Source organism: Zootoca vivipara, chromosome 3, assembly GCF_963506605.1.
Source record: "Zootoca vivipara chromosome 3, rZooViv1.1, whole genome shotgun sequence".
Lineage (NCBI taxonomy): Eukaryota > Metazoa > Chordata > Lepidosauria > Squamata > Lacertidae > Zootoca > Zootoca vivipara.
Window position 1 is genome coordinate 48,851,072 of NC_083278.1, and position 14,746 is coordinate 48,865,817.

Sequence of the window (14,746 nt, forward strand, 5' to 3'; positions counted from 1 at the left end):
GGTTTTCCAGTGACTGGGATTCACAAGTGTTAGCTGCCTCCAACTGTGTAGGCAGAGCATAGCCACCGATAGCTAGCCCTCTCCTGCATGCATTTGTCTAATCTTGTTTTAAAGCTGTCTAGGCTGGTGGCCATTGTTGCTTCGTCTGCGCTGAATGAGGACACTACTTCCTTTTACCTGTCCTGAATCTTCCAATACTCAACTTCATTCAGTTCTAGTGGGGGGGGGTGGCCTTTACGTATGTACTTTCTCCATGCTATGCATAATTTTATAAATTTCTATCATGTCACATCTTACTCAACTTTTCTGTAAACTAAAAGGTCCCAAATACTGCAACTTTTCCAACTCTACAATATCCTTTTTGAGGTGAGGTGACCAGAACTGTACACAGTATTCCAAATGTGGTTGCACTATATATTTGCCACAATGGCATTGTGATATCAGCAGTTTTTATTTTCTAATGATGCCTAGCATAGAATTTGCCTTTTTACATCCGCCACACACTAGGCTGACATCTTTATTATTTACTACAACCCCAAGTTCTTGTTCCTGGTCAGTCACTACACATGGGTGGAATCTGAAGAGGCACATAGGTGAGAGCTGAACTTTTTCTATTTTTCTTTCATTTAATTCACATTTTACCCAACCCTGTCCGGTCACTTCCAGTACCTTCCAGGTTGAGGATAAACTCTGCAGCAATGAACTGTGTGCACGCGCATGGGAATGTTTAAAAAACAGATAATTAGTTTTTTAATCAATTTTTAAAGTTCTCCTGTCAAAGGGTATGTGTGTATTTGTCCTATATTCATACTTATGCACACACTTTAGGAAATCTGTGGCTCTATAGCCTTGCTGAGTTACTAACTAATATTCCCTTTTTATGAATCAAGGCAAAATGGATGAAATTTACAAGATCTCTTCCACTGAGAGGGTCCAGCAGGTGGAAAAGGAACTAGCTGTACAGCTGGAAGAACTAAAGACAGAAATAGAGGGAAATGGCGATCTGCAGGGGACACGGTACTGGTAAAGAGAACTATTTTCCTCAGACAGAAACATGGTTCTAGTGTAAATGAACCACTCTGTTTCATTGCAACTCCCATGCATTTAACTGTTCGTTAATTGCAAGAGTAGATGCCTATCTGTTACCATAATAACTATTATTTTATTTATTAGTCGTTTGTTTGCCACCGCAACACAAAGCAACTTACGGTGTTTTGAGCATACATTAAAACCAGCATTAAAAACTGAATTGATATTTTAGTTTCATGATAAAGTCTCAATTAAAATAGATAAAGATTCTATTTTAAAAAAAACTAGAAACAACCCACCCACACAAGAAGATAATAGATAATTAAAAGCCAAAGCCCTAACAAAAAGGAAATGTTTCTGCCCAGCACCTAAAAAACATGGCAGCAGGTAAGCCTCTCTGAGGAGAGCATTCCCCAAGGAAAGAACTGCCACTGAAACGGCTCATACATGAGTCGCCACCCTCAAGCCCTCTCATGGAAGGGGGCACACAAAGAAGGGCTTGAGGTGATGATTGCAGCATCCTGGCTGGTTCATATGTAGCATTTATCATACATTGATTTTTCTGTGTGGTGTGTTTGCTTTCTCTATTTCAATCAAATATTATATTACAGCAGTGGCTTTCAGCTTTCTCAGGCCCAACCTGTAGCATGGTACTCATTTTCAATTTAGTTTAAAATCCATAAATATTGCTAACTTTACTTGGTCTTTCTAGTTCTGTCCTGCTCTCCTTTCTCAAAGTGCGAGATGAACTACCCATTGAAATTAAATGGATTAGGGTGTTGAAAACTGTCACTCTGACTGAATCCTGCTAAACATTTATGTTTTGTTCAAAATGCGTGGCTCCATTCAGCACAGAGAACCTCTTCCAAAGGATGGCCAGTCAATCTACATGAATCTATTTTCTGAGAGCATCTGCTGCACATCCATTCATCCAATAAGTATTCTGGTGTGCTGCTTGTGATTTATGAATGTGTCAGAAGACCATTTTGCTAAAAGCAGGGACCTGCCAAGGGACAAAAATGAAAGAGTCGTCATGGGCAGGGGGGCAGTGTATTCATGCTGCTGGCATAAACTATATGAATTTTACAAGTTTTTCAGATGATTGATTAATGTACTGAATACTAGATACCACATTATTTCCAAGTATTTTGTTGGTTAATTCTACACTTCTCTAAAGAAAGTTTGGTAATCTTTCATAGTTCTGTCCCCCTCCCAAAAGATGTTGATTACTTCAGAAGAGAAAGGGAATTGGCGCTGAAGAAATGTTTACAAGTAAGTGATGAAAATGTCAGTGTGAAAATACCCCATTAGATAACGTTGTGAAAGTCTCACAGAAACCAACCTCAGGTAATGCTGCAGTCCCGTGCCTCATGCTTACCTGTCCTACTGAACTCAGTGATGCTTGCCTCTAAGTAAGCATGGTTAGGAAAGGCCTGTAAAAGGTAAAGGTAAAGGGACCCCTGACCATTAGGTCCAGTCGTGACCGACTCTGGGGTTGCGCGCTCATCTCGCATTATTGGCCGAGGGAGCCGGCGTATAGCTTCCAGGTCATGTGGCCAGCATGACAAAGCCGCTTCTGGCAAACCAGAGCGGTTCCTATTTATCCTATTTATCTACTTGCATTTTAACGTGCTTTCGAACTGCTAGGTTGGCAGGAAGGAAAGGCCTGAAGTTCAGTCTTTTTAGTAAATAATCTGTATTCTATTATTTCAGCTTTTATAGCTTTTACAGGAAAATAAATTGGGGTATACGAGTGCAGTAATAAGCCCAGTACAGCTTGTAAGAGCAAGTAAGACCAGCTTAATCCTCTGTGAAGGGTCTAGATCAGGGGTTCCCAACAAAATATTCTTGAGGACCCCTCATCGAGCCGCTATTGTGACAAGGACCCCCATTAATCCCTAATCCTAAAATTAAAAAGTGAGAGCCAAATTAAGAGTTTTGCAAAGAGGCGCGCGCCAGGGAGGAGGGAGGGGAATGGAGAAGACAGGGTACCTGCGCAGTAGCGCACAAATGAAGCCGACGCGCGCAAAGCATCTTGGGGAGGTGAGCGTTAGTAGAATGCGCGCGCTGCCTCTTTGCAAAACAGTAGTGTTTGTAAAGCGCCACCTAACGGCATACAGCAGAACTACTGCCTCTATCTAATTCTAGTTTTGCGCTAGACTCTGCTCATGCAGGAAGCGGCCAAAACAAAAAATCTGTTATCATACGAAATATATTTAATATATTTTTTATTCTAAAAGCATCTTGCGGACCCCTCTGGCATAGCTTGTGGACCCCTGGGGGTCCCCGGACCACCTGTTGGGAACCACTGGTCTAGATCCATCTGGCACTGTTAAAGTGGTGTCTGATGCCCATTGAGAATACAGTAGCAGGGTGGAAGGCTAACAGTAGGTGGAGCCAGAGCCCATGACAACGAATTCTAGATTCATGTCCCTGCTGAGTTCTATAAGGTTACCAATGAGGGCTCATCTGCAATGTCATTTAATTAATCTTGTTCATTTATTTATTTTTAAGTTAAATGTTTTGCAATAACCATATGACATTCCTACTGAGAGGATGGCATCAACGTTTTTTCCGTTAGTGAAAACCTGCCTTTTCACTAACCAGCAGTAACATTAAACATGAAAAGGTTTTTAAAATCCACTGTTAAAGTAGCACCAGTGGTTGTCCCCCCCCCCCCCCCTGGATTTTCAGTATTGCAGTTTGGTTGCAGGCAGCCCACCTTTCTCCTGCCTCCACCTTCTCTGCACGACTCCAGTTCTCATTGTTGCTTCTGGGAGTGACCCTGTTTAACTTCTGGCTGGCTGGTGACTGCGGGTGCTGTAGACAGAATGAGTTGTGTTTTATTAACCTGTCGCCACAACACACACAGTAATAAGCTCTTTTGGGGGAAAAACAAATGTGTGCAATATCAGTGGTACTCATCAGTACTGCAGCCAGGCAAATAAACAATGAAGGGGGGGGGTGGAGACTTGGAAACTCCTTTCCTTCTTTCCTTTCCAGACAGTGTGTGAGAGAGATAGGTGCTTTCTTTACTTCCTTTTGTCCTTTTCTCTACTTGTGGGGGGCAGGGGAGAAGAAACAGCACATGTGTTTTGCTGGGTGTGCATGTACTGTGCTGTTGAATAAAGAAGGGACAGACTGAAGAGCAGAAGGTTGGGAGGTGGGAAGAATAACTAAAAGAGTGCAACACGTGTGGTTCTTGAAGCCCTACCTCCAGGTGGTTATACATGCACAAAGCAGTCAGACGTGGACCTGCAGAGGTCGTCAGAGGACAAAGAAAAAAAGAAAACATGGATTTTGAGGTGCGGTGCAGATGAGTCCCGAGATAAAGTGCAAAGTGACAGCCAGTGCCACTTCAGTGTAAATAAGGCAGGCAGGTGGGGTCTGGTTTGATGGGGCAGTGCCCCATTTGGCCTAACGGTACGGCCTCCAGTGTTTACTTCAGTAACTTTTTGGATTTTTAAGTCTAGTGGTGTGATAGTTAACTAGGAGTGTTTTTTCTAGTTCTTTAATTCAGTAATTAAGTCCTCCCTATCATAGGGACTCAGGATGACGAATATTAAACGTTGCATGTCCCTTTCCCCATGGGATCACAAACACTATACTGTATTGAACTGAGAAAGGAGAGGGGAAATTCTGGAAAAGGAAATACCGTATATTTATGATCTCAATCAACCTTTCTATGGTCTTCATCTTAATCTAAGACAGTGCTCTTAACCCTCTGTGGGTTATGGACCCTTTGAGAGTCTGATGAAAACTATGGACTCCCTCCTCAGAAAAATATGTGTGCATACACACACACACACACACACACACACACACACACACAAATAGTATTTATTTTATTGTTTTTTGGGGGGGATTGTGCTAGGTTCACAGACCTCTGAAACCCTCTCTAGAATATGAAATTAAAAACAGCTTTAGTGTTCAAAACTTTCAAATGAAAGTGTTTTTGACATGTGTAGAACTCTGCTGCACCTAGGGTGTTCTGAATGTACAGAACTTAATTTCAGAGCAAAATGATTTTTCTGTCCTTCATTTACAGGTAGCAGAGGCAAAGCCTCTTGTAATTCAGGCTGATCTCATGCAGAGGGAGCTAGAGATCTGTCTAAAAAGAGAATATACATTTGAAAGCTTACCTTTGTTACTGCACCAGGTAATATTTGTCATGTTTGTGATTTGAAGACTCATTTGGCATTTTTCAGTGTGAATTTGCTATCATGGGCAAACAACATGAAATGAAGCTTCATACAGCTATGTCTGTGAATAAAAATAGGTACCTTTAGGTAGACCTTTGTCTGCTCACAAGTTGGTTTTTACTGTGGCAGCAGCAGCACCACAAGGAATACCCTGTACATCTGATGGCAAGGGCATAGCTTCATTCAGCTGATTGCTCATCAAATGCCAGGAATAATCAACTGATATTTCCCAGGTCGGAGTTAATGACTAAGGATGTTTCCCCTTAATCAGTCAATTTGCAGGGTGCAGTCTAAGATCATTGCTCTGCAAGCTGTTCTGTGTGGCAGAAAAGAAGGCAGTTACTCTTTGCATTGTGCAAAGAGCCACTGAAAGAGAGAGATTTGAGAGACTGTAGTTCGATTTAGCTTTAAACAGGGCAGGTTCCAAACAGCTGCTTAGCCTTGTGACTTCTGTGCTTTGGGGATCTGATACAGGATTAGTATCTGCCTAAAGTAGGATTCTGTTGGCTTCCGTTGTGCTCTGCTTAGGTATATATGTAAACAGATCATAAGCCTCCAGTGTGCTGCTTTCCCTGTCATCCAGAGGAAACCAGTGCAGCCCCAGGCTTCTTGCTTTATTGAGAAGCGAGGAGAGCATAACAGCAGCAGAGCAAGAGTGATTGTTCCTTTACATCAGGCATAGGTAACATTGGCTCTCCAGATGTTTTGGAACTACAACTCCCATGATCCCTAGCTAACAGGGCCAGTGGTCAGGGATTGTGGGAGTTGTAGTTCCAAAACATCTGGAAGCCAAGGTTGCCTATGCCTGCTTTACATGATACAAAATATGATTATATGTGTTCTTCCCCACCGAAGTTGTAAAGGGGAGCAGGAGAATATGGGCTAAGTTCCACATAATTACTTTGACTGGGGTTGGGGAACCTCAGGCCCAGTGGCCCAAGGCGGCCCTTTGCAAGTCTTTGGGGTCCATCCCCAGGCCACATCCTCTCTCTGAAGGCCCTGCCTTCCCTGACCCTGTTTTGCACCCTTTTCAATTGATTTTGACTAGAGGGAATATACTCTTGAACAGTGATAGTTTTCTAGAAAAAGAGGTGCTGGAACTCACCACGACCGCCTCCCTTGTTCTCTTGGAACCCACCTGAGAGGTGCCAGAACTGAGTTCTGGTGAGTTCCAGCTGAAAAAAAGCCCTGCTCTTGAACTGTGAACATGTCTGTTGCCTGTGGGATGGAGAGGATAAACTTCTGAATTGTGCGTGTCCATAACATAGCCTATTGTACAAAGGTAATGATAATATCCATTGCTCCACCTATTTTTGACCTCCGGCGTGTAGCCTCTGGATGGTTGCAAAGAGGGAAAGTGGCCCTTGGTCTAAAAAAGATTCACAACCCCTGACCCAGGTCCTACTTTGGACTCGTTCTAGTGCACTGGAATGTTTTGCTTTGCCCCATTTGGACAGCTGATTCCATACTGCATCCTGTTTTTCAAATGCCTCTCCATTCCTTTCCTTTTCAGTATTTTGCATGTGCTAATAAAAAAGGCTTATCAGTAGGTCAGTACTCCCTGATACACACTTGGGTCTGGCCATTTCCTCCAAGGAAATTAGTTTTGACAATCCAAAACCTTTCATAAATCCCAGCACCTATAAATCTATAACAATATATACAAATTAAAGAATTCTGGAAGTAATGCCACTCTATTTTGTTTTTTAAAAAATCTGTTGCTTTTTGTATAGTTTTTTACAGACAGAATCACGCAGCTGGTCCAAAGCAAATATTTACACATGCTTAGATGGAAAAGATTTTGTCAGCACAGCAGTGTTATTGAGCAATTCTATCCTTTGTACCAGGTATGCTAATCTCATAGTGCCACAGATGCTAAAAATAGAATCATAGAATTGTTGAGTTGGAATAGGTACATGGGTTTTCCTCCCAGGTGTGTAATAAAAGCTCATCTGTGAGTTTGGCTTGATTTCCTTTGCATGTAGGGGACAGAACTGTAAATATGTACATAAGGTTGAATCCAACTAAGTCCTGCTTGGAAATAGACCCCTTAAAATCAACAGATGCAACTGACTTAATCCCATCGGGTCTACTCTGAACATGTATGGATACAACCCATTGTTTTCTTTCCGTATAAATGAATGTCACCTCATAATGCTTAGGTTAACATTATGTGCAAGATGTTGTGCCTCATACGTAATTAATCATAATGGGCAGCATCCAGTTGTGACAGCCCTCTATAGCAACCTCATTCTCAGTGTGTAGCTCAAAACCCAGGTCCACTTGCGAAAAGATGTTGCCTATTATCCTGTTGCAATATTATCCGTACACTTGGTCATAATGAAGCATGTGCGCTGGTGCTTGCACAGCAATGGCAACTCTCAAACTCTTTGAGCTAATGTGAATTTCAAATAATAATAATAATAATAATAATAATGGTACTGCTCCTTCATCAAGGAATAAAAGTTTCCCTGTCTGTAGAATACTAAGACTGTGAAAGCCTTTCCCTCTGCTATACTAATTTTCTATGTGCAGGAACTGTGCATAGTAACTATTACAAATACGGTAGGAGATTCTGTGCCCTGGCAATCTGAAGTGCCAAAGTCTATGAAATTTTATACCATACCAAAGTTTATACCATATGTGCCTCTTCCATGTGTAAATCAGTTCTAATAGTGAAAACCAGAGGCTCATGGGACTGTTAAAAGGACTGGACCATATCAGAAATGCCAGTTATTAAGATGTCAGCAGCCTGTGGTGGTTTTGAAGATGTCTATTAAAAGAGTCTTGTGTTCTCTATATTTCTTGGTGCATGGACCTCCATACAGTGAAAAGCTCTGAAGACTTTTTTTAAAGCCCTTTCCAAAACATTGTTTTTCAGATTTTATCTAGAGGACTACATTTCTCCCCCACAAATGGCACACTCCTGTTCTTGATTTGAGACTCCTTCTGCGGAGGGAAAAGCTAAAGCAAGGATGTTCTAGAAAATTAATTAATCTTTCTGAGAAAATAATGTCTCTTCTCTCCCTCTATCTCCCTAGAAACAAGTGGCTCATATTATGCAGGAGTACAATGATGCTGTTCAAAGGGCAGCAAGATTGTCAAGTGCCCGGGAGAATTTCCTGGCAGGAAGGGAAAATCCTACAAATTTAGTGACCCAAGAAGACCTGGCTATTTACACACAGTGGCTAGTATGTCACCTGCACTCACTTAAGACCATCCATAGCTACCTTCAGGTGAGATGACGATTATAGACTGTAAAACTTAATTATGGAACCTTTGGGTCCCACTTGTGCTTTGAATACAAACACTAAATGCAAAATATGTGTTCCTCTCTGTAGGTACTCCAGTACTTGCCTGTCTCTCATAGAATTGAAATTAACAGACATCCTGTCTGGGGTGATGGTGATAAATTAAAAGCTGTTGGCAAAACTGTATATTTGTCTCCCAGTATCCAGCTCTCTATTCACTCTGACACATCGGCAGCAGGTGGTAAGAAGGAATTATCCTCACGTGCCTTAGGGCCTCACTGTACAATGTAGCAATACTGCATTAGGTTGCAGTTGTTGCAGGTGGTCTGTATGTCTTTCCCAAGTTTCCCTCACCTGAGGTGAAATGAGAAGATATCCCACTGCTGCTGAAGCCTCACTTACTGGGGTTGCGCAGTGACAGCTTCTGTTAACATTTCCAGAAGTCTCACGAGATCTTGCAGAGTTCTCACAGAGTTCTCACACCACACAGAATTCTGCCACCTAAGGCAGCTGCTTTAGTCTGCCTTATGGGCAGGTTGTCCCTGACCCTCTGCATCTTCAGGTAAGACTGGGAAGGGCAAACCCTGTCAGAAATCCTGAAGAACCACTGCTAGTCAGTGCAAACGATACTGAGCTAAGATGAATCAATGGCCTGACTCAGTATAAGGCAGTTTCCTGTAACCCTATTCCTACAATTTGAGCATTAACGAGGGCATACCATACAGTCCTTCCACTCTCTCAACCTTTCAATCTAAGCAAAGGCCATTTCAGGATAGCAGCCAGGTGGGGATATGTAGACATACCCAGACCACATCTGGGCATTTATTTGGAAAGGAAATGAACTTTTATGGAGACAGAAAGTTAATCACGATGATTTGCTTCTTTGCTGTTTACTTTCAGCGACGCGTTGTCCAGGACCATTTGTTTTACAGTGTTATATTAAATAAAGTCTCCAACTTAGTCTGCTGTATAGATCTAAGCTAGATAGATTAAACAGAAAATTGATTGAGCAAAACATTAAAAGCTAAGATAGAGCCAAGTGTAGAATAGGGACACAGATGGCCCATTACTGCCAAGCAGTGAGATAATAAATTAGATTACATATAACTCTACAGATCCTCAGGAGCCTTATTGAACTTTAGCAAGTTGTTGCATGGTGATTAAAATTCTTGGTGTGTCAATGAGCTGCTGTACAAAGGACACCTGTGTGGTATAAGTTATATCTGGGATTCATAGTATAACTTGGAAGAAGTTTATCATCAGAAACAAAAGGATACCTTGAAGGGCTACTGCAAAAGTCCTGAAAGCACAAGACAGAAGGTGGTTACTAGTTATCAAGCTGTATTAGTACAGTTTGAAATTGAGCTCAACAAGAACACTTAATAAGGAACTGAGGCTTATTGCGCAACCCAAAATAAGTGTTGACTCACCAAATATCTTCATAGCAGGGGGCTCTGCTGTAACCATTTTTTTTATGACCCCAGAAGACAGTTACAAATATGGAATTTGGGGTGTGCATCTCACAATAACCTTTTGGGCCCCACAAAACACATCCACATGTTTAGAGGGGTGTCCTCTATGAGGTTAAATAGAGTCATAGCAGTCCCAACACTTAGCACAAGACACTGAGAGCTGTGTAGGTTCATGTTAATAATTGCCAATATATGTAGAAGTATAAGGAACAGGGGGTGTGCATCTCTCTGCAAGCGCTGGTCCACACCAAATCACAAACCCACATATCCAGATGGATGTACTGTATAGAAGATGGCATGGAGGTGTCTGGCCCAATGCTTCATTTTGGTGCGATATACGTACTGTCATACGTGCTAACATTGTCATCTGGGGTTATCACGTGGTAATGAATATTGTACAAAAATGTTGTGATGGTTAATAATTGTTGTGGTTCTTGAATGGGAGAGGTATACCATACAAGATGGGCCAAAGCTTACTTTGGCATGCAGGGGCATATAAATCTCATTTCTTTTAAGTCGTTCTATCGAACTCTGTTTCAAACTGTCAGGTGAATAAGAAACTGGGAGCTCACACCGCCAAGACTTTCACAGCAGTCCAACTATATTTACATCCTTTTATTTGTGATTTTAGGCTTACAACCTAGCCGTTCAAAAGGCTGGCCATATACTTTTCCACCACTCCAGTCTTCCTCAGTGGCCTACTGTAATTTGAATAGTTGGTGTGTGTGTGAGTGATATTATATATAGATATAATATTCATTCATTCATTTCTGTACAACATTGGCACACCTGGATCAAGCCCAAACCCATTATATATATATATATATATATATATATATATATATATATATATATATATATATATATATATATAATGGGTTTGGGCTTGATCCAGGTGTGCCAATGTTGTACAGAAATGAATGAATGAATATTATATATATATATATATATAATGATGCATCACCAGAAGCATAAATTCACTTGAAGGAAACTTGGCAGTATTACAAAGTTTGTTTTATGCATCTTTTCAGTTTATTATTGCCCTCTTATAGGATTCCAAGCCAGGGGTGCCACCTGCACACTTCCCCAGCACACTGCAGAAATTGAGGAACTAAAGCCTCAACTCAGACTCTTACTTTCTCAATTTCGTATCAGCTATGATGTGGAAGACCTGAAACATTCTGCTGATGAGATGGAACTTTTTTCTATGGTAATTTAATGGTTGCTCTTATATTACTGTATATAATATGTATACTGATGCGGTCTCTCTCCTCCCACTGAAAGTCTACAGCTAAAAGAATAAACAGTTAAACCAATTATTTACTTTGATATCAGCAGAGTTAAGTCTATAATGATCTCCCTTCTGAATTTTTTATGATCCTTCAAAGTGTAATAGTAAGGAATTTGGGGCAAAATCCAGAGTAATCTAAGTACAATTAAATCCCATTTTAAGTCTATAGAAATTCATTATGATGTTCAATGAAGCTTAAGTGCATACTGCTCCTCTCTTTGAACTATCTAACATAGTAACTATTTTGCAGTGCTCAGTGGAAACCTATGTTTACTAGTAGGGCATCTTTTTCCTGGGGTGCTTAGGTCATGCATGAGTTTAGAAGCCTTTTCAGGAAACAACAGACAATGAGAACATTTCCTGTTTATGATGCTGGAACGCCTGGATCAGAAACCTGGGGTATCAGAGACCCCAACATGGCTTTGAAAAAGAGAGCCAACTGGATTCCTTTCATAAAGGTAATAAGACCTGCATTTGGGTGTCCTGATAAATTGGCAGCTCAGGCTAAAGGAAGCTGCTCTAAAGCATCTAAATTCCCAGCTTCTCATTAGCAAACCATGTGTTGAAGTGGATTAAATGGTCTCAGTTCAAAGGCCCTTGTGCAGAAACTTGGCATATGCACAAATATGATTGGCTGATACCTTTGACAGAGCTGATTGGATATTTGGACAGAGTAGCGGGGTGCCTGGATTCATCCCTTCCACAAGTGGTTAGCACTAAGAGCAGCAAACAAATGGTAAGATCTTTGCACACATTCATTTCTGTACAACATTGGCACACCTGGATCAAGCCCAAATCTGCTGAGTGCTAGTTTTTTCTTTCATGCAAAGCATCCTTTAGTTCACGTATGTGCAAATTTGTGCACACAAAACAATTCAATATGTCCCAATCACCTGTGCTGCGTTAGGATGAGAAATGTATTTTCTTTATGTTCCTTACACATGGTTTTTTACTGACAAGCAGATTAAACCTCATCAAGATCCATGGCAGCAAAAAATGTTCAGGAAACTGAAGCATCGGAAGAAGGTTGATGAGCTGCTGCAGATTCAGTCAAAATTTTTAGAGGTAATAAAAACTGCTGAGCAACTGTTTCTCCACTCCCCACTTCCATTTTTTTGCAGTACAAATTACCAGGAACCTTGAATCCACTTCTATTAAACCTGTCTCCAATTTGTGTGATATGTAGCAGGTTTACGTCAAATTATTTATTTTTACTTTAAGTGAATCAAAACTCTTTTGGGTATTTCAGGATGAAGTTTTTAAAAAATCTACACTCATTAACAAGAAAGAATTCCACAGTCAGTGATTCCAAAGCCTGTTTTTACTCAGGACATCATGAACTTTCAGTTTCATGCGGTTTCATTTCTATGTGATTTATAGTGGGGTGGGGTGTTGCTTTTTAAAAAGTACTCTTACGTTATGTCTAAACTTATTTGCCATTCCTGAAATTTCAAATCATTCAGTTGGATCCAGACAAAGTTAGTCTATATTATCTGAACTGTGGCTTCTGGTTTTGCTAAAAGTCAAAATATGTTGCTGTGACAAACTAGGTTTCCAATCCAGAACGGGTGATGGAGGTTCTTCAGGAGCAAGCATCTGCAGTGCTAGAGCCAAGATCAATGACATCAGCTTTTAGTACTTTTACACCTTTTAATTCACAACAATATGATCAAATCTGGAACAAGATTTACCACAACTCTAGATTCCATCAGGTAAATATGCAGAAGATTTTATAAACTGAAATTTGCGTAGATCTCTATAGGGATTGTGTACATTTTCTTTTGGAATGAATTTTGTTACTTTTGAAGAGGATCCTCCAATTCAGGGTAAGTTCTAATATTATGTGACAACTGAGCTCCCATTTGACTACCGTGTTTTTACGAAACTGCTGTCCTTGCTTTATTTTGTGATGACTTGCATTTTGCTTCATAATAGTTTGACCTGATAAAATGCCACCACCAAATTCTTGCCTTTTATTTACTTCAGACAACCAGGCAACAATATGAGTCATGACAATAAGATTATCACTTAGTAGGGTTGGTTTCATGAAAGCTGAGAGCATCATTTAGGATGCATGTATGACTAATATCTCAAATGAAGTCCTGAACGGTCTGTGTTCCAAAATATAACCAGTTACTTCTTTGTTTGTTGGTGACTTTGGCAGTGTAAGAGATTCTCAGTCTGCTTTGAAGTTGATAATGGTTGTGAAAGTCCAAACAGGAACATAATACTTTTGTTAGAATAGACTAAAAATCACAGAGCAGTGTGCTTGTTATGTATTGGTTTAATTTGTGTACATGGGTTTCTCTGCTAGTCCTGTTCTTCAATCGCCCGCTCCAGGGCGATTCAAATGGGTGCGGTGACAGTTGCTATTGGTTAACTTGTTAGCCCAATTTGGATCCTCACTCTGATAGGGTCCCGCCAAAATCTAAATGTATCCTTTCCCCAACCCCTGCTCCTGAGAGTATAAAAGGAGCTCACCCTTTCCCTCCTGTTAGTCAAGATTCCTACTGCAATAAAGAAGACTGTTCTTGTTATACTTGACTCCTAGCAGTTCCTTGCTAGTATGCTGAATCACTATTCTGAGCTGACTTCACGAAGAACTGAAATCGCACTCACGACTTAACAGTGCTAGCTTTTGAATAGATCATAGGGTGGTATTCAACAAAGTAACTGTGGTAGCATAAGAATTAATACTAGCACAATGATGTTTCTCTCCCTTTCCTTCCCTATGTGCAATCCCAAAATATGTTTGGAGGTTGGGGAGAAATCCAGAATACATTTTGCAGGGGGCAGGAGTGCAGGAAGAGAAGTGGAGGAGGATGTTCCATTGCATAAGGAGAATCCTTGTGCTGGTGGAACATTGTCCTTAGTCCTGTGTTGAATACAATTCAGAATGTGTGACAGAGGGATCCCACCCACCTCCTTGGAAAATAATGGAATAGAATGGAGAAATCTGCTTGATACTTCTTTTTTGCAGCCCTTACAAAGGTTGATTTCTTGGTCACAATATATTGCTGCTGTACTTGCCATTTTGATAGGTCACAAGTTGCACAAGCAATAAGAGAACCAGTGGGCTATGATGTAAGGATTCCTTTGTTCATAATTTTAGAGTTACAAAATGCTTGAAAATGAAAAAAAAATGTTTGTCTATAATAACTAGCCCTTAAATATGGACAGGAGAAAACCAGTGATGATGTTGATAATCCTACCATGGCAACTGGTGAGAAGGATATGGGACATCCCAACTTTAACAAGACCTCCACTTTTTCAAGAAAGAAAAAAGACACAAGGTGAAATGAATATTGCCAGTTCCTCTGTGTGTGATGCTTTTATTTAATGCTAAAAATGAATGGGCTATACCAAAGCTGTCAAAACACAAATGGAAGGGCAGCTTCTCAAATTGCCCTGTCTCCTTCCCAAATCGGGCAAGCACTTACCCAGGCATTGGGAAGTAAGTAAGGATGGCTTTAGGACCCTGGCAGAGCCTCACACCTCTTT

General features: G+C 40.8%; 1 protein-coding gene across 9 annotated transcripts in view; it reads left to right on the forward strand.

Annotated features, from left to right (window-relative positions):
* LOC118082199 (uncharacterized) overlaps nt 1-14,746 on the forward strand; it is a 67,300-nt gene that overhangs the window by 2,834 nt on the left and 49,720 nt on the right. For 6 of the 9 annotated variants that reach the window (XM_060272618.1, XM_060272623.1, XM_060272619.1 and 3 more), the window contains exons 2-12: nt 891-1,023; nt 2,229-2,301; nt 5,078-5,188; nt 6,965-7,078; nt 8,273-8,467; nt 8,573-8,723; nt 10,986-11,164; nt 11,551-11,703; nt 12,209-12,310; nt 12,796-12,957; nt 14,426-14,538. In XM_060272618.1, the coding sequence (XP_060128601.1) occupies nt 891-1,023; nt 2,229-2,301; nt 5,078-5,188; nt 6,965-7,078; nt 8,273-8,467; nt 8,573-8,723; nt 10,986-11,164; nt 11,551-11,703; nt 12,209-12,310; nt 12,796-12,957; nt 14,426-14,538 (1,486 nt within the window). The remainder of the gene's footprint in view (nt 1-890; nt 1,024-2,228; nt 2,302-5,077; nt 5,189-6,964; nt 7,079-8,272; nt 8,468-8,572; nt 8,724-10,985; nt 11,165-11,550; nt 11,704-12,208; nt 12,311-12,795; nt 12,958-14,425; nt 14,539-14,746) is intronic. The other 3 variants (XM_060272621.1, XM_060272622.1, XM_060272620.1) reach the window with 2 other exon arrangements.